Source organism: Mastigoproctus giganteus, chromosome 1 (assembly GCF_048544385.1).
Source record: "Mastigoproctus giganteus isolate SK-2022 chromosome 1, ASM4854438v1, whole genome shotgun sequence".
Lineage (NCBI taxonomy): Eukaryota > Metazoa > Arthropoda > Arachnida > Uropygi > Thelyphonidae > Mastigoproctus > Mastigoproctus giganteus.
This window is the reverse complement of record NC_143575.1, coordinates 27,177,444-27,199,647: the sequence shown is the minus strand read 5'-3', so window position 1 is coordinate 27,199,647 and position 22,204 is coordinate 27,177,444. Positions and strand designations below refer to the sequence as shown.

Genomic DNA, 22,204 nt, shown 5'->3' with positions numbered 1-22,204 from the left:
AAAAAGTTTGTTTAAAAATGGAAGCTGTCGTTATTTGGTTTTTAGGAGAATTAGCAACTAAGGCCATATTGCTCCGGGGATATGTGGTGGTCGTTCCCTGACCTTTCCGCATCCTCCATATTTGGTGGTCACGGGCTCAAATCCTGGTCTAATCAAGAAGCATGTGCTACGCACTGCTGCTCCTGCCCACCTGGCTACAGAGGCACTGAAAAATAAATTAAGACAAACTGTGCCTTACCTCTGCTTCTTTTCATAATTTCATAGACCATTTGATAAAAGAATAAGTGACTAAGTAACCAAAAATAGTCGGATGAAAATGGAAGATTACATTTTAAAATAAAGCAGGAAATGTAAAAAGCAGTTAAATAAATTCAATTGGAGCTAAAAATAAATTAGCCAAAACACAAAATTAACTTGTCAAAAGAGGAATAAAGAACTTCAACCGATGTTACAATATATTCTTACTACTTCATCAGTGATAGCAGTCATTGCTATTTCACCATTCCATAGATCAGAAAGGCCAAAAGTTTAACTTATGGACTAACATGATTATTCTGAGAGTCTGTATATACAATTATAATAAATCTTAAAAATATACTTATTAAAATAAATATTACAAATTATATTTACAGTATCTTAATTCGAAATTATAAAAGAATTGTGATACACATATGATTATAATTTATTATTAACTTTTATTATTTATTATAACTTTAGATAAAAAGAGAAACTCAAAACAATGTATATTCATACAGGAAAGACTGGAAGCTCTCGCTTTCCCTATCAGTGCTTTTTTTGTTCCCAACATCAGTCTTAACCCTTAGAGTTTTAAATGTTATTCACAGTACTGTTATCTTACTGAAATATCCATTAACAGGAGTGCACTACTTTCTGAAATTTAGGAATAGGCACAGATTAATATAAAAACACACAATTTTATTTCTAACGAGCATGACATTATATATGTACAGGTTTAGTGTATAAATAACTTACTGGGGGTACACACCCAGTTTGTTCATTCTTTATCAGTGATAAAAATGACCTGTATTGTTGCTGGAGCAACCTCTCAATGAAATAAAATAATTTAAAACTAATATATATATTTATCCAAACTACATCAAAATAAACAGTAATGTAAGTTAATTGGCAACCCAAATCTGACTTTGGGAATAAATCTTGCCAATAGTTAAAACCACAAATTTACCACCCTGATCTACATGACAACTAAACACTTAAACATGTGGAGATTACTGAAAACAACACTTGAAATGCATTAGATTTTGATATTTATTCAAAGTACCAGGTATTTGTTTTAAATTATTTTACACTGCTGTTTATTTGGATGTTAAGACAAATTTAACAATTTCATCATCAAGATGTCCCACCAATAATAAAGGTAATTTTATGAGTAGTAGATAAAAAGAACAAGTATACAAGATAATCTAATCAGAATTATCACGGATGTGGCAGCAAGTCCAAAGAATCTGAAAGGAAAAATTTAATGTAAAAACAAATTCATTTCATTTCACTACATTATAAGAATGTGATAAACAAATTTTTTTTCAGCTAATAATACATGAATCCTCACAGCCTAAATATAAAAAAAAAAAAAAAAAAAAACCATAAAATCACAAATTAAGCCCGTGGATACAATGGTTGGTATTACAGGACAAGGCTTGTTTCAAAATGAATCACTACATGCAACTTGGAAAATAGGTTACTATTAGCTTCAAAACATTTTTTTTGTCTCATATTTAAGGATAAATAAAATATATAATGGGATGGACAGGGATAAGATACAGTGGCAGACAAAAAAAATGCATCACTTGTGAATGTGTTTTGTGCTGCATTGTGGATTACAGAAATGTTCGAAATGCATTTGTTAGATTATATATACAGAGTATCCACAAATGATTACCCTGATTACATTTTGTTACAAAAATTTTATTACGATTGGGAAGTTAACAAAATTTAACCAAATTGTGCGTTAATATTAAAAGTTTTATTCAATACATAATGAAAGAACTTCAACATGAACACCTCTTGTGACACATAGAATACCAAGACGATATTCAATCTCTCTCTCTCCATACATTTTCTAACAACATGGAGTGATGCATTCGACTGCACGTGTAATCTGCTCTCGTAATGTTTCAATATCTGGAACAGTTGTCGCATACACCAAGTCTTTAACATATCCCCAAAGAAAGAAATCCAGTGAGATTATGTCTGGTGACCTTGGGGGCCACAAAATCGGTCCATCCAACGGTTTGTAAATGTCTTATCCAAAGTGTCATGAACAACTTGAGCCCAATGAGTGGGTGCTCCGTCCAGCTCAACGATAACAGTAGGCTGCCTCTGTTCCAGCTGGGGTATAGCATAATCTGTACTTGTTAACAGGAGAGACTGCTTCTACAGGGATGGGATACACTTAAATAGAAAGGGTGCAAGAATGTTTGCTGATGCTATCAAGGCAGTGTTAGGTGGGTCAGAAAACTGCTAGATTGGGGAGATACAAGGACTAATAGATTAACAGTAGCCACTGGCAGAGGTGAAAGTGATTCTTGCACTGCTTCTATTGGAATGAGCCGCAGCCTGGAAAATAAGATGCAGGATATTTCAGAGATGCTGGAAATCATTGGGGTACAAATAAACACATAGGTTGTGTTAGGGTAGCTAAGAAAAAGAACAGGTGCATGTATACTTGCGTGTACACCAATGCTAGGAGTTTAGTAAATAAATTTGATGAATTTGAGGTATTGCTCAAAACATCAAAGGCAGATATTGTGGGAATTTCAGAGACGTGGTGTCACACAGATATAAGGAATGCAGAACTGGAATTTGGGGAGTACAATGTCTACAGAAAGGATAGACAGGGTAGGAAGGGAGGATGGGTTATGCTATTAGTTAAGAAATACATAAAATCCAAGGAAGTGAAGCCAGTCGACATTGCTGGACAGTGCAGTGTCGAGTCAGTTTGGTGTGACATAAGCATTGGGAGATCAAAATTGAGAGTAGGAGTGTGCTATAGGCCTAATGATTCTGATGAGTATAATAAGAAACAGTACAGGGAAATAGAGTGGGCCAGCAAATCAGAGAGTCTTATAATGGGGGATTTTAATTTCCCAGATATTGACTGGAATTTGGGGGCTGGTCACTCACACACTAGCAAGGCTTTTGTGGATTTATTGGATGATTGTTTTCTACATCAGCATGTTCGGAAGGCAACTAGAGGGAATAATACTCTTGATTTGATTATCAGTAGTGATTCTTCGTGCATTAAGAATCTGCAGGTAAATGAACCGCTAGGTGGCAGTGATCACAGTGTGCTGAAGTGGGATTTACTCAAAGAGGTAACTACCATCAGGGGTAAAGGGAAGGGTTATTGCTTTCGTAAAGGCGACTACGATGGACTGAGACAGTATTTAAATTCTATACAGTGGGACCAACTGATGATGTTACCAACAGCAAATTCAAAATGGGAAGCATTCAAAGAACTTATCTTGGAAGCTACTAGGCTTTACATACCAACTAAGAAATATTGTTCAAGGTTTAGGCCTAAATGGATGTCAGATGAGGCATATGGCAGAGAAGAAACATGCATGGGATACATACAAATTAACACATGACACAGAAGCCTATGATAGATACAAGTTGATCTGTAACCAAGTTACAAAGGAGGTTAGGCAGGCAAAGGCAGATTACGAGAAATCTTTGGCAAGGGATGCAAAGAAAAACAGGAAAGAGTTCTTTCTTATGTAAACTCTAGCAGGAAGGGAATGAATCAGATTAGTCCACTTGATATCGATGGGTCAACTGTTGATGATCCTGCTCAGGTAGCTAACAAACTGAATGAATATTTTGCGTCGACATTCACACATGAGGAGTTACTCAGCGAGGGGAAAGCCAGAGGTGTATTCAACTCTGGCAGTAAGCTCAAGAATCTTGTAATAACTGAGAGTAAAGTGGAGGAGAAATTGTTGAAGATAAATACAAGAAAGGCACCTGGGGTGGATGGGATCTATCCAGTTATATTAAAGGAGGCAGCAAAGAAAGTAAGCAAACCCTTAGCCATAATTATGAGAGCTTCCTTGGACTCGGGGAAGTACCCATGGACTGGAGATGTGCAAATGTGACCCCAATTCACAAAGGAGGATCAAAGGGCGACACAAGTAATTATAGACCTGTTAGTTTAACTTCTGTTCCTGGAAAATTAATGGAGGCACTGGTTAAAGAAGCACTGCAGGATCATCTAGACAAGACTTCAGTTATAGCTCAGACACAGCATGGTTTTGTTAAGGGGAAGTCTTGCCTGACCAATTTGATTGGATACAATGATGCAGTCACAAAAGAACTGGATGCAGGGAATAACTTTGATATTATATACTTGGATCTTAGAAAGGCTTTTGATACTGTTGCACATGGAAGACTGCTGCACAAATTGGAGCAGTGTGGCATTGGAGGCAAATTGCTGCTATGGATAAGGGGGTAGTTGAGGGGGAGAAGACAGAGAGTGGTAATCAATGGACACTGCTCATCGTGGACTAATGTTATTAGTGGATTCCCTCAGGGTTCAGTATTGGGTCCATTATTGTTTTCTGTATTTATAAATGATATCGATGATGGTATATCAAGCTTAATGTCCAAGTTTGCAGACGATACGAAGGTTGGCAGGGTTGTCAAGGACACTACTGACACTATGCTGCTGCAACAGGATCTGGAAAGGTTGAGCAGATGGGCTGAGAGGTGGCAAATGAAGTTTAACATTGACAAATGTAAAGTACTACATATGGGAAGCAGCAACCACAGAGCAACGTATCAACTCTGTGGTACTACACTGACAGCGGTAGAGAATGAAAGGGACCTGGGGGTGGTTGTGCAGGCAGATATGAAGTTTTCTGAGCAGTGCAGACGGGCTGCAAGAGTAGCTCATGGTGTATTGTCGATGATATATAGGAATTTTTCTAGCAGGGATAAGGAGGTGATTATTCTGTTGTATAAGGCAATGGTGAGACCACACCTAGAGTACTGTATACAGGTCTGGAGGCCTCATTTCAAGAAAGATGTAGAGATACTGGAACGAGTACAGAGAAGGGCAACAAGATTAGTGAATGGAACAAAGGGGTGCTCTTACAAAGAAAGGCTTAAGTTTTGCAAATTACAGTGTCTTGGCACTAGGCACCGGTGAGGTGATCTGATAGAGGTGTATAAAGCCTTGAATGGTTTGAGCATGCTCAGTGCTGATGGGATTCTTACTCTTGATCAGAATAATCACTTGAGAGGGCATAAATTCAAATTGAGAAAAGACGGATGTAGGATAGACGTGAGGAAATTTGTCTTTAGCGAGCGGGTGGTTGGTTGGTGGAATAGACTTCCATCCCTTGTCGTGGAAGTTGATAGCCTAAATAAGTTTAAGGTTCAACTGGACAGGTATTTCAAACGAACAGAGGGGTGAAGTGGAAGTGGTTATTTTTTATTTATTTATTTATTTTTTTGGCTGATGCTGCATAAGCTTGATTTCTTGCATCAAATGCCTCTACTAATGCTAATTAATGAGCATGTCTAAAAACACATTTGCATTGATTGTGTTTTCGTGGAAGAAGAAAGGTCCAATAATGTAATCATCTAATCTGCTAATGCTTTTCCCTTTCTCAACTGACCCAGCTGCCAAAAACTTTTCCATCCACAATTTAATAAGCTTTACATCTGGAGGATTTCTACTCTACTTGGCTCTAAATATTCTCTGCACAGTAAATTTAGTTTCGGCTAACCAAACAACACACTGAGCTTTCTCTTGAATGAATAGATGCAATAACGCTATTAGTGGCAACAGCAGTAAACTTAACTCACTGGGCTTAAAACTCTATAATTGTACAAGATTATTTGCGATAAGAAAACTTAAGCAGGAGTCAACATTACCAAATTAGAGCATACTATAATCAGGGTAATCATTTGTGGACACCCTGTATATCTCTGTGAATGAAATCCAATAAAAAGACTCCATCTGACATACCTAATTGCCATAAATATCTTCCCAAAGGGTAAAATGCATAATTAATGGAAATATGAGAAATCATGACAATCAAACATAGTTTATTGCATTACGTGTACAAACTGAAATGACAAGTTAACATAATAGTATTATGTACTGTAAATCAGCAAAATACGTCCTCAATATTTTGTTGCTCCTCCTCAAGCTGAAATTACAGCTTTACAAAGATCTGGCATACAGTTAATCAACTTCTGGATATATAGTTGCCCAATTGTGTGGTACCACATCCTTACAATGCTCTCCTGCAGCTGCATCTTACTTGTTGGCTTCTGAGCAATATTCAATACGGTTCAAACCTGGACTGTTGCCAGGCCAGTCTAACACTGTAATGCCAGCATTTCTGAGGCATAACTGCACCTCAAGGGAGAAAACGAGGGGAAACATTGGTGTAAGTATGTTTTAAGCCTTGTGAGACAAGAAGACAAACTCATCATTAAATCTAAATAGCATAAAACTTACCAATTTTGCTGTGTCCTGTTGAAAAATGCAGTTTTGGACATCTGTGTGGTGATCCCTAATAACGGGTTTCAGGCACTCCTCCAAAATAGCAATGTAGGTTTCTCCATTCACCATTTCGTTAATAAACTTAATTCGCCCTACCCCTTTGCGTGTTATGCATCCCTAGACCACCTGAGAACTTTACAGTCGGTGTTATGCAATCAGGATGGTGTGCCTCTGATTTTTGTCTTCTGACATCGATTTTGATTCGTCAGAAAAGATGACGATGTTCCATTGCTCTTTTGTCCATGAAACATATGTTTTAACCCAAGCAAGTCACTTCTCCCTCATTTGGGCTGATAGGCATGCAGACAATATTCCAAAAGCCGTCTTTGGATAGTTCATGCACTTGTTTCAACAGCAGAGGCCATCTCAAAGTCCAGTTTTAGATCAGGAGCACTAGCATGGTGATTACAAAGGCATAGACGTTTCAAATGTCGATCTTGGGAAGGCGTAGTCACTCTCTTACAGCCGATCCAGATCTTCTCTTCACATCACTGGTTTCACGCTTTTAATTTTAGCATCCAGGATACTATTAACTGGTGGCAGCCTATTTTGTCAGCAATAGAACACATAGGAAGCCCTTCCTTGGAAAGAGTAACAGCTACACTTTTTTTTTTCTTGGTGTTAACTGAACATATGGAGCCATGCTTACACCTCCGCAAAACAGGATACTAATGAGCATGTATATCCTTCCAACGCCGTATTTATAGAAATGGTTGATGCAACAGAAGCGTTATCTGATGCAATACCTTTGCTTTACGACAAACAAAACCTTATACGTTTTACTACAAATGCTACTTTTTTTAAGGTGATGCAGTTTTTTTGTCCGCCACTGTAGATGTGCATTTATTTGATGACATAAGTCAAAGCAACTCTTTCTACATAGCCACAAAAGTTGTTACTGTTGAGATGTGCTGAAGACAGTGATGCTTTAAATGAATAGGAAGCAAGTTTAAATAAGCATTAGCATTAGTAGAGGCATATGATGCAAGAAAGCAAGCTAATGCAGCATCAGCCAAAAAAAAAAAAAAACACTCCAATTTCACACCTCCATTCATTCCAAATACCTGTCCAGCTCAGCTTTAAATTTATTTAGGCTATCAACTTCCACTACAATAGATGGAAAGTCTGTTCCACCAATCAACTACCCGCTGGCTAAAGGCAAACTTCCGCACATCTATCCTACAACCGTCTTTCCTCAATTTGAATTTATGCCCTCTTAGGTGATTATTCTGAGCAAGAGGAAGAATCCCATCAGCATTGAGCATGCTCAAACCATTCAAAGCTTTATACACCTCAATCAGATCACCTCGCAGGTGCCTAGTCCAAAAAACACTGTAAGTTGAAAAACTTAAGTATTTCTTTGTAAGAGGAACCCTTTGTTCCATTCACTAATCTTGCTGCCCTTCTCTGTACTTGTTCCAACAGCTCTACATCCTTTGGAAAATGAGGCCTCCAGACCTGCATACAGTACTCAAGGTGTGGCCTGACCATTGTCTTATACAAGGGGACAATCACCTTCTTATCCCTGCTAGAAAAATTCCTGTATATCATTGACAAGACACCATGAGCTACTCTTGTAGACCATCTGCACTGCTAAGAAAACTTCATATCTGCCTGCACAATTACCCCCAGGTCCTTTTCACTCTCTACCACTGTCAGTGTAGTACCACACAGTTGATACATTACTCTGGAGTTACTGCTTTCCATATGCAGTACTTTACATTTGTCAATGTTAAACGTCAGTTGCCACCTCTCAGCCCATCTGCCCAACTTTTCAGACCTTTTGTGTTGCAGCAGCATCTGTCATTAGTGTCATTAACAACCCTGCCAACCTTCATATCGTCTGAAAACTTGTACATTAAGCCTGATATACCATCATCAGTATCATTTATAAATACAGAAAATAACAATGGACCCAACACTGAACCCTGAGGGACTCCACTAATAACATTAGTCCATTGATCACCAGTCTCTGTCTTCTCCCACTCAACCATCCCTTTATCCATAGCAGCAATTTGCCTCCAATGCCGCACTGCTCCAGTTTGTGCAGCAGTCTTCCATGCGCAACAGTATCAAAAGCCTTTCTAAGATCCAAATATATGATATCAAAATTATTCCCTGCATCCAGTTGCTTTGTGACCACATCATAATATCCAATCAAATTGTAAGACAAGACTTCCCCTTAACAAACTCATGCAGTGTCCGAGCTATAACTGAAGTCTTGTCTAGATGATACTGCAATACTTCTTTAACCATTTTTGCCATGAGAGCTTCCAAGGAAGCTCTCATGGCAAAAATTTCTCATAATCTGCCTTTGCCTGCCTCCTTTGCGACTTGGTTACAGACCAGCTTATATCTATTGTAGGCTTCCATGTCACCCATTAATTTATATGTATCCCATGCATTTTTCTTCTCTGCCACATGTCTCATTAGTTCATCTGACATCCATTTAGGCCTAAACCTAACAATATTTCTTAATTGATACGTAAAGCCTAGGAGCTTCCAAGATTAATTCTTTGAATGCTTCCCATTTTGAATTTGCTGTTGGTAACATCATCAGTTGGTCCCACTGTATAGAATTTAAATAGTCTCAGACCTCCATAGTTGCCTTTACAAAAGCAAAAACTCTTCTCTTTACCCTTGGTGGTAGTTACCTCTGAGTAAATCCCACTTCAGCACACTGTGATCACTGCCACCTAGTGGTTCCTTTATCTGCAGATTCTTAATGCATGAAGAATCACTACTGATAATCAGGTCAAGAGTATTACTCCCTCTAGTTGCCTCCCGAGCATGTAGATGTAGAAAACAATCATCCAATAAATTCACAAAAGCCTTACTAGTGAGTGACCAACCCACAAATTCCAGTCAATATTCGGGAAATTAAAATCCCTCATTATAAGACTCGGATTTACTAGCCCACTCTATTTCCCTGTACAGTTTTTTATTATACACATCAGAGTCTTTAAGCCAATAATACAATCCTACTCTCAATTTTGATTTTCCAGTGCTTATGTCACACCAAACTGACTCGACACTGCACTGTCCAGCAATGTCGACTGGCTGCACTTCCTTGGATTTTATGTGTTTCTTAACTAATAGCATAACCTCTCCTCCCTTCCTACCCTGTCTATACTTTCTGTAGACATTGTACTCCCCAAATTCCAGTTCTGCATTCCTTATATCTGTGTAACACCAAGTCTCTGATATCCCAACAATATCTGCCTTTGATGTTTTGACCAACACCTCAAATTCATCAAATTTATTTACCAAACTCCTAGCATGGTGTACATGCAAGTATAGATGCACCTGTTCCTATTCTTAGCTACCCTAACACAACCCATGTGTTTCCTTGTACTGCAATGACTCCCAGCACTCTCTGAAATCTGCATCTTGTTTTCCAGGCTGCTGCTGCTCATTCCAATAGAAAGTTCAAGGTAGTACACAATACCAGAACACTTAATCTTAACTGTCTACAGAAATGTCAGCAGTGTCATCAATAAAATAAGTGAAGACATACTAAATCTAACAAAACCTCAGTAACATCCAAAAATAGGAATAATCAGTTTCACTATGGCATTTGTAAAGTATTTAGGAAATATAGACAAGATAGAAGGAATGAGGATCATTCTTCTTTTGAATCAGGGAAAGCTTTTTTTCACACTGCCTGAGTGTGAAAAAAGTTTTCCTTAATCAGAATTTATGGACACCAGCATAAAATCTGTGTGGTGTGAGTTAGCTGGATACAAAGGTAAGACCAGAGTATGGGGAGTGCCTCTATATACAGATGGAGCAAGTGTGAATGTCTTCTTACAGGTGATTTCAGTAGCCTCCTTACTGAGTGGAATAAGAGGGAAACAAACAACATGGACAACAAAATTTTTAAATCAGCAAGACGATTGTTATCTACATAAGCATGTTATGGAAAGTACTATAGGCAAGGCTATTCTACACCTGATCATCACAGGACTTGCAATACAAGAACCCATAGTGCAGAAAAGTCACAGTTTAAAGGCATTGGTTTTAACTGCAGGAAAGGAGAATCACTTTCACAGTAGCCTGTGGCTACTGTTAATCTATTATTCTGTGAATCCCCCAAGCTATCAGTTTTACGACCCACCTAACACTGCCTCGATAACATCAATAAATATTCTTGCACCCTTTCTATTTAAGTGTATCCCATCCCTGTAGAAGCAATCTTTCCTGTTAACAAGGACAGACCATGCTGAGAAAAATTCTAACCCATGAGCCTTGCACATTCCATCCAGGGCCACATTGATTGACAAGGCTCTCATCATGTACTCCCTCCTATCATGTCTGGGCAAAATTGTAGAAACTTTCAAATTTACCGAACATCCACCTGCTTGAACAGTTCCTTGCTGACATGATATGCACATAGCGTCATGTGGTTTCTGCCAGATATGCACCCTCCTATCCGCTAGAAATAACTAAATGGGACTCATCGAACTAGAAGACCAGTCTCCAATCATCCAAGGTCCAGTGCCGATGTTCTTTCACCCAGTTGGGACATAGAGTCCTGTTTCATGGTGTTAGCAATGGGACTCTGGTGGATCGGCAGCTCCCATAACCTATTGTAGCTAATGATCGCCTAATGGTCTTGGTGGAGACGTTTCTGGCACCTCCCTCGTTGAAGTCGGCGGTGATTTGTACTACTGTCACTCTCCAGTTGGCTGAAACAATGCAAAACAGACATCGACGGCCACTTTCATCCACCACCTTTCTCTGCCCACAGTGCTGTCCACAATGAGTTGTTATTCTGGAAATGGCATATTCCCGATACACTCTTGATACTGTCGAATGGGGATAGTGCAATTTCTGTACCGCCTCTGTGATAGAGTGACCCGTGTGCTGGCCACCCACTATCATCCCCCTTTCAAAATCAGTTAACTTATGATGTTTATCCATACTGACATCAAATTACTGTCTGTGTGAATGCAATGTACCTATAAACCTGCCAAGCAGTGGGTTTGTCCACTAGTAAGAGGGGTGGCAGCGTTGCATTGCCCAGGAACTAGGTTTGTTTGTTTGTTATTTGGAGCATTAGCAACTAGGGCCATATTGCTCCGGGATATGCGGTGGTAATTCCCTGACCTTTCCGCATCCTCCGTATTTGGTGGTCACGGACTCGAACCCCGGTCTAATCAAGAAGCGTGTGCTATGCACTGCCCACCCGGCTATGGAGGCGCCCCAGGAACTAGATATCCCATGAATTCTATCCTTTCAGTGTATAGGGCAATTGTAAGATTGTTCTTGGAATGACACTTCAAAATATGGCAACCACACCTTAAAAAAAAGCATTAAGCTTTTTGAAAGGGTCCAAAGATGGACAATGCACTTGATGAGATCTGCAAAAGAAGTCCATATTAGAAATGATACTAATAAATCCAAATTATGAGAAGGTGTTTAAAATGGTTTAGAAAGTTGTCTTTTAGCCAGTGAGTTAATAATTGGAATGAGTTACCACTCTGCACAGTTGATGTGGACAACTTGGGGAAATTCAGAGGTCAGCTAGGTGGGTACCTATATGAGGGAAAAGCATTTTATTTATTTATTTTTTTTTTTTTTGTAGCTGGTGCAGCAAAAGCCTGGTGCTTCCTAGCACCATGTGTTAATCATTAATGTGGTGCAACCTCAAAATACCACAGTTTCTGACAATGCGAGTGGATCATTACCCCAAAGGAGGACATATATATATATATAAAAAAAAAAAAAAAAAAAACGGTTTATGGCAAAATACAAATTTCACAACAGATATTAGTGGAATCAGCTACTGCAATAGTTTCCAACATAAGGACCACAACTATTGTGTTCTCCTCTGCAATATATTCCCTCAATAATTTTAATCAACAAGAGTAATTATTGTATATATTCAGTTTCTTCTGCCTTGTCTTAATTAGAGATGCATTAAAAAATACATCAATGAAACATTAATTGCAGCACATTGGACACTCCCAAAACTAACGACTTTCCTTGGGGGGGGGGGGGACCAGCTATCATATTTGTCTGTTGTGATATATCGTTTTAATTTTTTTAAAAAAAGTGACATTCCTTTCAAGGATGAAATATCATTTATAACAGCAAAAACTGCTAAAGACGTAATGCAGTGTGTGCATAAATTGATGAAATCTGTATATTTTTAGAAGTTGTTGTTACTGACTGCAGTTAGCGTCTTCATGATTATAAAGTGGTACTGTGAAATTCACTTGTGTTCTTTCTAACTCAAAGTAGTGCATCCTTGGGGGAAGTCTTATAGTCTGATCCAGAATGTAACCCAGTCTTATCGTAATTTTCCGTGGAAAATGATTTTTTTTTGTTCCCTCACATATGACCACTCAGCCACAGCAGCCCCTAGTTGTTCCTTATTTCCTCTTCATGCACTATACTGTAAATGGATTCTGGTAAACATGTCTCATTTGGAAGCATGGTATCATTGTAAAATATTGAGAGTCTTATTTTTTTTTTTAATATTTTAAAGTACAGCATTAATAGAAACAACACTACAGTAGTAATACACCTGCCATTTAAAATGTTTAATAAATTTTGTCTGTGAACAGGAAACTATGTGGAATGAAATTTGTGTATATAAGAAGACTTGCTTAATAGGTTATCTTTCTGTCATTATGTATTTATGGAAAAAAACCTGGCTGAATTTTCAGCTATAACATGCTTTGCTTATAAAATGGGTGTTAAATTTTGTCCTCGAACACCTAGCATTAGCATTATCAGCCAAAAAAAACCAACACACTTCCATTTCATACCATCGTTCGTTCGAAATATCTGTCCAGCTGAGCCTTAAATTTATTTAGGCTAACTTCCACAACAAGAGATGGAAATCTGTTTCACCAACCAACTACCCGCTGGCTAAAGGCAAATTTCCGCACATCTATCCTACATCTGTCTTTCCTTAATTTGAATTTATGCCCTCTTTGGTGATTATTCTGAACAAGAGGCAGAAACCCATTGGCATTGAGCATGCTCAAACCATTCAAGGCTTTATACACCTCTATCAGATCACCTCGCAGGTGCCTAGTCTACAGACACTGTAATTTGCAAAACTTAAGCCTTTCTTCGTAAGAGCAACCCTTTGTTCCATTCACTAATCTTTTTGCCTTCTCTGTACTCGTTCCAGCAGCTCTACATCCTTCTTGAAATGAGGCCTCCAGACCATTGCCTTATACAAGGGAATAATCACCTCCTTATCCCTGCTAGAAAAATTCCTGTATATCATTGACAAGACACCATGAGCTACTCTTGCGGCCCGTCTGCACTGCTCAGAGAACTTCATATCTGCCTGCACAATTACCCCCAAGTCCTTTTCATTCTCTACCACTGTCAGTGTAGTACCACAGAGTTGATACATTGCTCTGGGGTTACTGTTTCCCATATGTAGTACTTTACATTTCTCAATGTTAAACTTCATTTGCCACCACTCAGCCCACCTGCTCAACCTTTTCAGATCCTGTTGCAGCAGCATAGTGTCAGTAGTGTCCTTAACAACCCTGCCAACCTTTGTATCGTCTGCAAACTTGGACATATATACCATCATCAATATCATTTATAAATATAGCAAACAATAATGGATCCAAGACTGTTTGTTTGTTTGTTGTTTGGTTTTTAGGAGCATTAGCAACTAAGGCCATATTGCTCCGGGATATGCGGTGATCATTCCCTGACCTTTCCGCATTCTCCGTATTTGGTGGTGACGGGCTCGAACCCCGGTCTAATCAAGAAGCGTGTGCTATGCACTGCTGCTCCTTCCCACCTGGCTACGGAGGCACCATCCAAGACTGAACCTTGAGGGACACCACTAATGACATTAGTCCACGATGAGCAGTGTCCATTGATTACCACTCTCTGTCTTCTTCCCCTCAACCATCCCTTTATCCATAGCAGCAATTTGCCTCCAATGCCACGCTGCTCCAATTTGTGCAGTAGTCTTCCATGTGCAACAGTATCAAAAGCCTTTCTAAGATCCAAATATATAATATCAAAGTTATTCTCTGCATCCAGTTCTTTTGTGACTACATCATAGTATCCAATCAAATTGGTCAGGCAAGTCTTTCCCTTAACAAAACCATGCTGTGTCTGAGCTATAACTGAAGTCTTGTCTAAATGATCCTGCAGTGCTTCTTTAACCAGTGCCTCCATTAATTTTCCTGGAACAGAACCTTCAGAGTGCATAATGTTAGAAAATATTTCAACTATTGTAATGATACATGTTTGAAATAATCCGTTTCTTTTTATTTTCTTATGGTAGAAAAACAAACTAGCTTCCCACATTGTATCTTGCATTTGTTTTTGTTTATTTCTCGATGGAGAAGGTATGACACAATGCTAAATAAACAGTAACTCCCTTTTGTGAACAGAGCCGTTCGCTCACTAAGAAAACAAGCGATGTGTTTCTATAATGAATGTTCTCTAATGTTATGCATACTTTAGCAGTGTATTTACATTCGTAGCTTAGTACTGACTTTCGTAGCATCACCAGCTTCAGTTTCTTTAGGCCAAGCCAAAATACCACACTAATCGAAATTTTGATTCGTGCTAATCGAAAATTGGTAACTAAATATAAACCATGCTAATTCGAGTCTCATGCTAATTGAGGGATTCCTGTATTCATCTCTAACATGTATTTTTTTGTCTCAATAATTTTTGCATTACACTCAAACAAAAATAATGAACAAACAGCAAGCCAATGTGAAATTGTGTGCTTCTGAACAAAATACCAACAGAAACATCAGCACTTTTTAAAAAAAGTATATGAGGAATCTGCTATACTCAAATCCACTATCTTAAGTGTTTCAAAGAGGGAAAAAGCAGCACAGAACAAAACCCTATCCAAAGATGTCATCAATAGCTAACATGACTCTGATACAGCATCTTCTATCATCCTAGACAGTAATTCATTCTTTTCATGAATTATAATCAAAGTTGCAGAGGCCTTGGATATAAGTTACAGGAGTGCATAGAATTCTGAAAGAATGGCACATTTTATTCACTTGACTGGTTACTTTTGTACAACTGCAGGTTATATTTTTGAGGCAAACATCTGTTTGCCTCAAAAATGCCTGCTAACATTGTTTTTTTTCCATTTGTAGAACAATCACTAGAAATGAGTCCTGGATTCAAAACAACAAAGTTTGCAGTGAAAGTGTAGCACACCTCTGCCTCCAAGAATGGCATGAAGATCACATTTTTCAATATGAAAGACATTATTTACACTTGTACTATGTCTGTACAATATTAGAGTGAAGTTCTAAAGAAATTGAACAAGCTGGCCAGAAAAGACCCAGTGTGAAAACATATGGATGGGTACTGTATCACAGCAATGCAAGCGTGCACATGGTCTCAACTGTTGAGAAAATACTAGATGAGTTAAACAACAAATTAGTTCCCCATGTTTCCTATAGTCTAGATCTTGCTCTTTATGACTTTTTTTCTATTTCTTAAGCTCGAGTGAACTAAGAAGTCCCCATTTTCCATCAGACACTGAGCTAATAAATTACATGGGTGAAGAAAACAGTAATTCTTAAATCAGAAAACAAAAAACTTGCTGCTACCTGAAAATATGTGCAAAAAATATGGACTTAAAGATTTCTATAAAGAGGTGTATATAATTTATCATTTTGTACACTTTCAAAACTAAAAGATGAGTTTGTAAGGTACACTAATTATAACAGCATGATGTCTCTTACTTAATGGAAGAAATACTCATTTACAGACTCTGAAGAACAAACCAGAAGAATATACTACAATATCTGAGATATCAGTACATTGTTACAGTTTTCATGAGACATTATATGCATGGTCTTAATTAGTGAAATTTCACCTTATTTGTCTTGTGATATCGAACTTATATGACTCATATTAATAAAAGTCTTATAATGAATAATCTTTGTAGTGATTAGGGTTTTCCTATTTAATGTATTTAAAGTTCTAACTTTTGTTGCTAAATTACAGTGTAAAATAACCTTGGTTATAAGCAGATTCATATTATATAAATTATGTATGCCATACATATGTGAAATATTCCTTACCTCCTTTTAAGATACCACTTGTCTCATTTCCTGAACTAAAGAAAGAAGGAAACTTCCCAGCTCTTCATCCTAGAAACATTTTATGAAGTTGATCATTAAAGTAATGGTGCTCTCGAATTATGTAATTTAACATTTGAAATCTTATGGGCAGTAATCATTACCAATAGCAATCAAAGAAAAGATTATATTTCTCTATTTTGTTCTTTTATATCTTTCTTAAAACTATCCTAATGTATTCCAATCTAGAAATTAAAATACCACAACTGAAACCAGAAAGCCTAAATACAGTGCAATTAATACCACTGTATTAAGCCATTACTTAAATTTCAGGATTTTATTTAACGGAGGTTTAAAAAATAGAACAACCTTAAAGAGATTTTAAATTTGGGAAGTAAACATTTACCATATTTCTTTTTTATGAAAACCCCAAACACGAGAGGTATTAGAATCTATGGTACTTAGTACCATGCTTCGGTTGGAGGTTGAGAAGACAAAAGAAGATATTTGTTCATATATTAGACTTGAACTTCTGTAGACTATAATTTTCAGGAAATATGTATGAAGGAAGGTTGTTCCAGAAAGTGGCAGTTGAATGAAAAAATGAGGAAGATGAAAAGTTTGTCCTGTGAGTTTGAAGTTGGACAGTAAATGGCTGGTGGCAGCATGTGTTCAGACTGTTATGAAAGAGAGAGTGGGAATTATAGAAGCCAATTCAGAAGAACAGAAGCAATATTTGTAATGTGCTTGTGCCAAGAGAGATTAGAATTCAGAGTAATCTCCAAAAGAGATATATCATTTTGCCTAGAAATCGGAGTGTCACCAAAGATAAGCATAGCAGCAGAAGAATCCTTTTTGTGAGATTACAAGACTGAGTTTAAGAAGGATTGAAATCAACTAAGTTGTCTTTACCCAAATGGAGGATTATCAGGTCAGCATTTAAGGAATTGGTTGTGGATATTCAAGAAACTGAAGCTGATTGAGCAGGGCAGGGTTTCTCAAAATGGAAAGTGGAATGCAATGTATCGGCAAAACTATGGATGGGATTTCCAGTCAATGGAAGAAGGTCATTAATATACATGAGGAAAAGAGTGGGGAAAGAACTGAACCTTGGGGGACACCAGCATTAGTGGAGAAGTTAGAAGATAGAGAGCCATCTACCATCACCCTCAGTGAGCGATCAGAGAGAAAACTGGATAACCAATTACAAAAAAACAGTTGGCAAATCATAAGATGGAAGCTTGTTTAGAAAGCCTTTATGCCAAACATGATCGAAAGCCTTTGAGATGTCATGAGCAACTGCTTGTGTTTCACCAAACTTTTCCATTGAATTTGTCCATAAATGGGTAACATAAGCCAGAATATCACCAGTGGATCGACATTGACGGAATCCATACTGGCGATCGTTGATCGGACGGAAGGTTTCTAGGTAATTTAAGAGTTGGCGGTTAATTGATTTCTCCTTTACTTTAGAAAGAATAGAAGTAATTGCAATGGGATGATAATTGGATGGGAGAGATTTGTCACCCTTTTTAGGAACTGGCTGGATATGAGCAAATTTCCAAACAAAAGGAAAAATACCTTTGGAATAAGAAAGTGAAAAAAGGCGGCAAAGAACAGGAGTAAGTTCAAGAACACAAGTTTTGAGACTGATTAATAACTGCTTTACAATTGTTGCAAGCTTTGGTGGAGGCAGAAAATGAAATTGAAGAATTGGAAACAAGCCAATTACGATATGCAACGTTCTTCTCTTGAACAGCCTTAGCACATTTATTGGAAAACCATGCTTTAGATAAAGGACGAGATTTTAAAGTGGAGTGTGGAATAAAGAATTCCATTCCTACAAGAATAATTTCACTGACACAATCTGAGCAAACGTTGACATCAGAAGTTTTGAAACAGTAATCCGACGAAGGGAAAAAAGAAAAGAAATCTCACAGGTCATCCCATTTTGAATTCTTGTAATGCCAAAATAGCCATGAGATAAAAGCTCCATTGGAGAAGAGACAATCACCAAGTTGTGATCTGAGGTACCTAAAGGACCACTCTTCGATGGTATACTTAGAAGGGTTGTTTGTGAGAAAAAGATCAAGCATATTGGCTGTACGGTTAGGATTGTCTGGTATTCTTGTAGGTAAATGAACAATCTGTGCAAGGTCATTAGTAATTGCAAAAGCCTCAGTATCTCAACTAGCGGGGTCGGTGTGACTAGAAAACGGAAGCCAGCTGGAGTTGTGAACATTAAAATCACAAAGGAAAATTACCTCACTGTTAGGAAAGTTGGACTGGAGAAAGCCAAGTTGCAAAGAGAGGAATTCAAAGAGCTCCAAGTGATTAGCAGAATTAGGAGAACGGTAGAGACAACAGATGAATTTGACACAATGAGGTAGACAGATTTTAAGACAGAGAAGATCAAAAAGAGGAGATTCCAAATTACCAAGTCTCTAACAGGGAATATTGGAATGGACATATGCACAAGTACCACCTTTGAGGCGAATCATACAGCAAATAGTTTGTGCAACTGAGATGAGCAGTAGTTGAATCAACTGATAACTGAGATTCTGTCAGAAAAAGTACATGGGGTTTGGCAGACTAGTGGAAATGGACATCATTGAGATTAGAACTGAGACCACGTATATTTGTGAAATGAACTAGGATGTATTTGGGAGGTTTAGATGTTTTTGCAGATAAGCTTTCTCCATTAGTTTGAAAATTCATGGTGTATTTAATAGTAAGAAAAAGTCGAGGGGACATGCTGTATGAAGTAATGAAATTTTTGGATATGGCATACACATCGTAAGAATATACCCAGATCCTTGACATAGCGTGGCCTCGACAATGCTCCCTGCATACACTACTCAGACTCCCTCCAGTCACTATCTGGCAGAGTAGAGGCAAGATTATAGTAGAGCAAGATTATACACTAGGTTATCCGTAAGCCTCCTAGAGAGTTACTAATAGGTTCGGTCCAGTGTACTAACTAACGGCCAGCCTGCGAACACCGTTTTAGAGCTGTACCCTCAAAATGTAAGGAATATTGGATCTCACCATGACGTTCATCATAACCAGTCATCAATCATACTGCATGATGGAAGAGATGGGGAAGGGTTGACCGGAACTTAGCTCTAGAGACTAAACATGGGTTCCACCACTTCAAGCCTCCAATAAGCAAAGTGGTGGTATTGTACTTGTTGATGAACACCATCTACCACCTAGTACTGCCTGGTAATATAGAGGGGCGGCATTCCTCCATGTGGTGTGGGCACCACACCTCGACCACTGCTTACGTTGGTTCACACCTGGGTGGTCACCCACCAGTGTACTTGTGCATGGAGGTTATACCTAGGATTACTAACGGTCCCACCATTGTGAAGGTGAAAGCAGAGGATGTTGCTGTCACACAGACCATCAAGACTTCGCCGAAATTTGGTCCACTTGACTTGAATGTCACCGAAATATCAGTTCCATCAGCATTTTAGACTCCCAGGTAGCAAGTACAGCTTGTCTGGCATATCTGAGAGAATGTCTGACAACCTCAAGGACCAGAGATACACAGTATATAAAGACATATGAGGGAAAAAATGGTTTTCATCTGAGATGGTGTAAATTCAATAAACAGAAACCCAATAATTTCTTAAAATAATCTCATATATTTATATTTCAGAAATTTTATCTTCTATGCGGGGGGGGGGGGTATCAAAAAGTTCATACCCTTACCTTGAAATAATGGCCCTAGAAAGGTGAAACTTACAGGAACTTTAATCCTTTCCTATGTACTCTCCATGTACAGTAACAAATTTCTCCCATCTATGGATCAGTTGTTTAATGCCTTGATCACAGAAGTCTGCACTTTCTGCTTGAAACCACGATTCCACTTCATTGATGACTTCCTGAGAAGAATCAAAGCAGCGTCCATGCAATGGTTTCTTTATTTCTCAAAACAAGAAGTCTGACGGTGCTAGGTCAGAAGAATAGGGTGAGTGCTGCAGTAGTTCGAAGCCACACTGAGCAACAAAGTTGGTGGTGGCAACAGCCATGTGAGACGCCGCATTGTCTGACAGAAGATGGACACCTTTGGTTACATTCCATGCTTTTTCTCCTTCAAAGCATTGCGTAACTTTTTTGTAGTATTCTCTGGTAAGTGTGGAACCACGAGGTAGGTAATCTGTCAGGATAACCCCTTTTCTGTTCCAAAACACGGACTACATCACCTTCTTTACAGATGGAATGGTCTTTGCCTTTTTAGGAGGTGGGGAAGAGGTGTGCTTCCACTGCTTTGATATGTCTTTAGTCTCCAGATTACACTGGTACACCCAGCATTCATCATTTGTCACTAATTGATCAAAAAAGTTTTCAACATCCACAAATCCAACAGTTGGCAAGAACATTACATTTGACATTGCTTCTGCAAGGGCATCAGCAACCTTGGAACCCATCGTGAGGAAACTTTAGCCATGTGCAGATGGTCATGTAAAATGAATCGACCATAGAACACAAGCAATTAACAGACATAAGACACACAGCACGGCAGATGAATTTAATTATTTGGGTGGCCTAAAAATAATAGTCTGATTGTGTAAAATGCTGTGGGCAGACCCATAACTAATTCCCACTGCATTTGCAATGAAATGAATTGTCACACATCTGTCACTCAGCACCAGCTGCTCAACCTTTGCAACCATCTCACTGTCTGTAGATGTTGATGGTCTTCTTTCTCTTGATTCATCAAAGACACTTGTATGACCACATTGGAACTCCCATTTCCACTTTCTTACAATATATGATGGACAATTTTGTCCATACACAGCTTTCATTTCTTCGTCAATTTCCTGAGCTTTCTTGCCCTGCAAATGCAGGAACTTGATCACTGCTCGATATTCCACTTTGTCAATCATAGTGTCCTTCCTCAGATTCCAGGCTCCACCTCTGGTGTATGATCACCTATGGTAGTGGTTTTCAACCAGAGTGCCACGACACCTTAGGGTGCTGCAACAACATTCCAGGGGTGCCACGTAATTTGGATTTAAGTTACTTAAACTTATTTTTTTTTAATTTATATATTTATTTCATTATAAAAAGGTGTACTGTATCTTTTTAATCTTGTGGTGATCTATAATTGATGTTTATTTAGTACCTCTATATAAAGAATAAAATTTTATATATATATATATAAAGAATAAAATTTTTTATATATATATATATATATATATATATATATATATACAGTGGAAATTGTTTAACATGAAACCATGGGGACAGAAATATTTTTTCGTGTTAAACAAAACAAAAAAAAAAAAAACAACGTAAACAAAAAAAATCTCTCCAATGTTTTTCATGTCGTAATAAGCAAAAGAGTTAAGATAGAAAGTTTAAACAAGTAAACATTTTATGCACTATATAACACTACACAAGGGGCATTTTCCAAATGCAATTTATTAACACTTAACGTGTTCATTAACTTCATCAGATAAAAAAACACATACAATATGCAAAAATTTTTAAAAAATGTTAATTATCTTTTGTAAAAAAACCTGATATCTTTTTTTGCACCATGTATTTATCATCCACCTTGTCAATCAGACTTCCTCAGATTCTG

General features: G+C 38.0%; 1 protein-coding gene across 1 annotated transcript in view; it reads right to left on the bottom strand.

Annotated features, from left to right (window-relative positions):
* Positions 1-1,053: 1,053 nt before the first annotated feature.
* IntS11 (integrator complex subunit 11) overlaps positions 1,054-22,204 on the bottom strand; it is a 171,534-nt gene continuing 150,383 nt past the window's right edge. Inside the window, exons 18-19 of the mRNA XM_090379336.1 lie at positions 16,612-16,680; positions 1,054-1,484 (exon numbers count right to left, since the gene is read on the bottom strand). Of these exons, the coding sequence (XP_090235462.1) occupies positions 16,618-16,680 (63 nt within the window). The 3' untranslated portion in view covers positions 1,054-1,484; positions 16,612-16,617. The remainder of the gene's footprint in view (positions 1,485-16,611; positions 16,681-22,204) is intronic.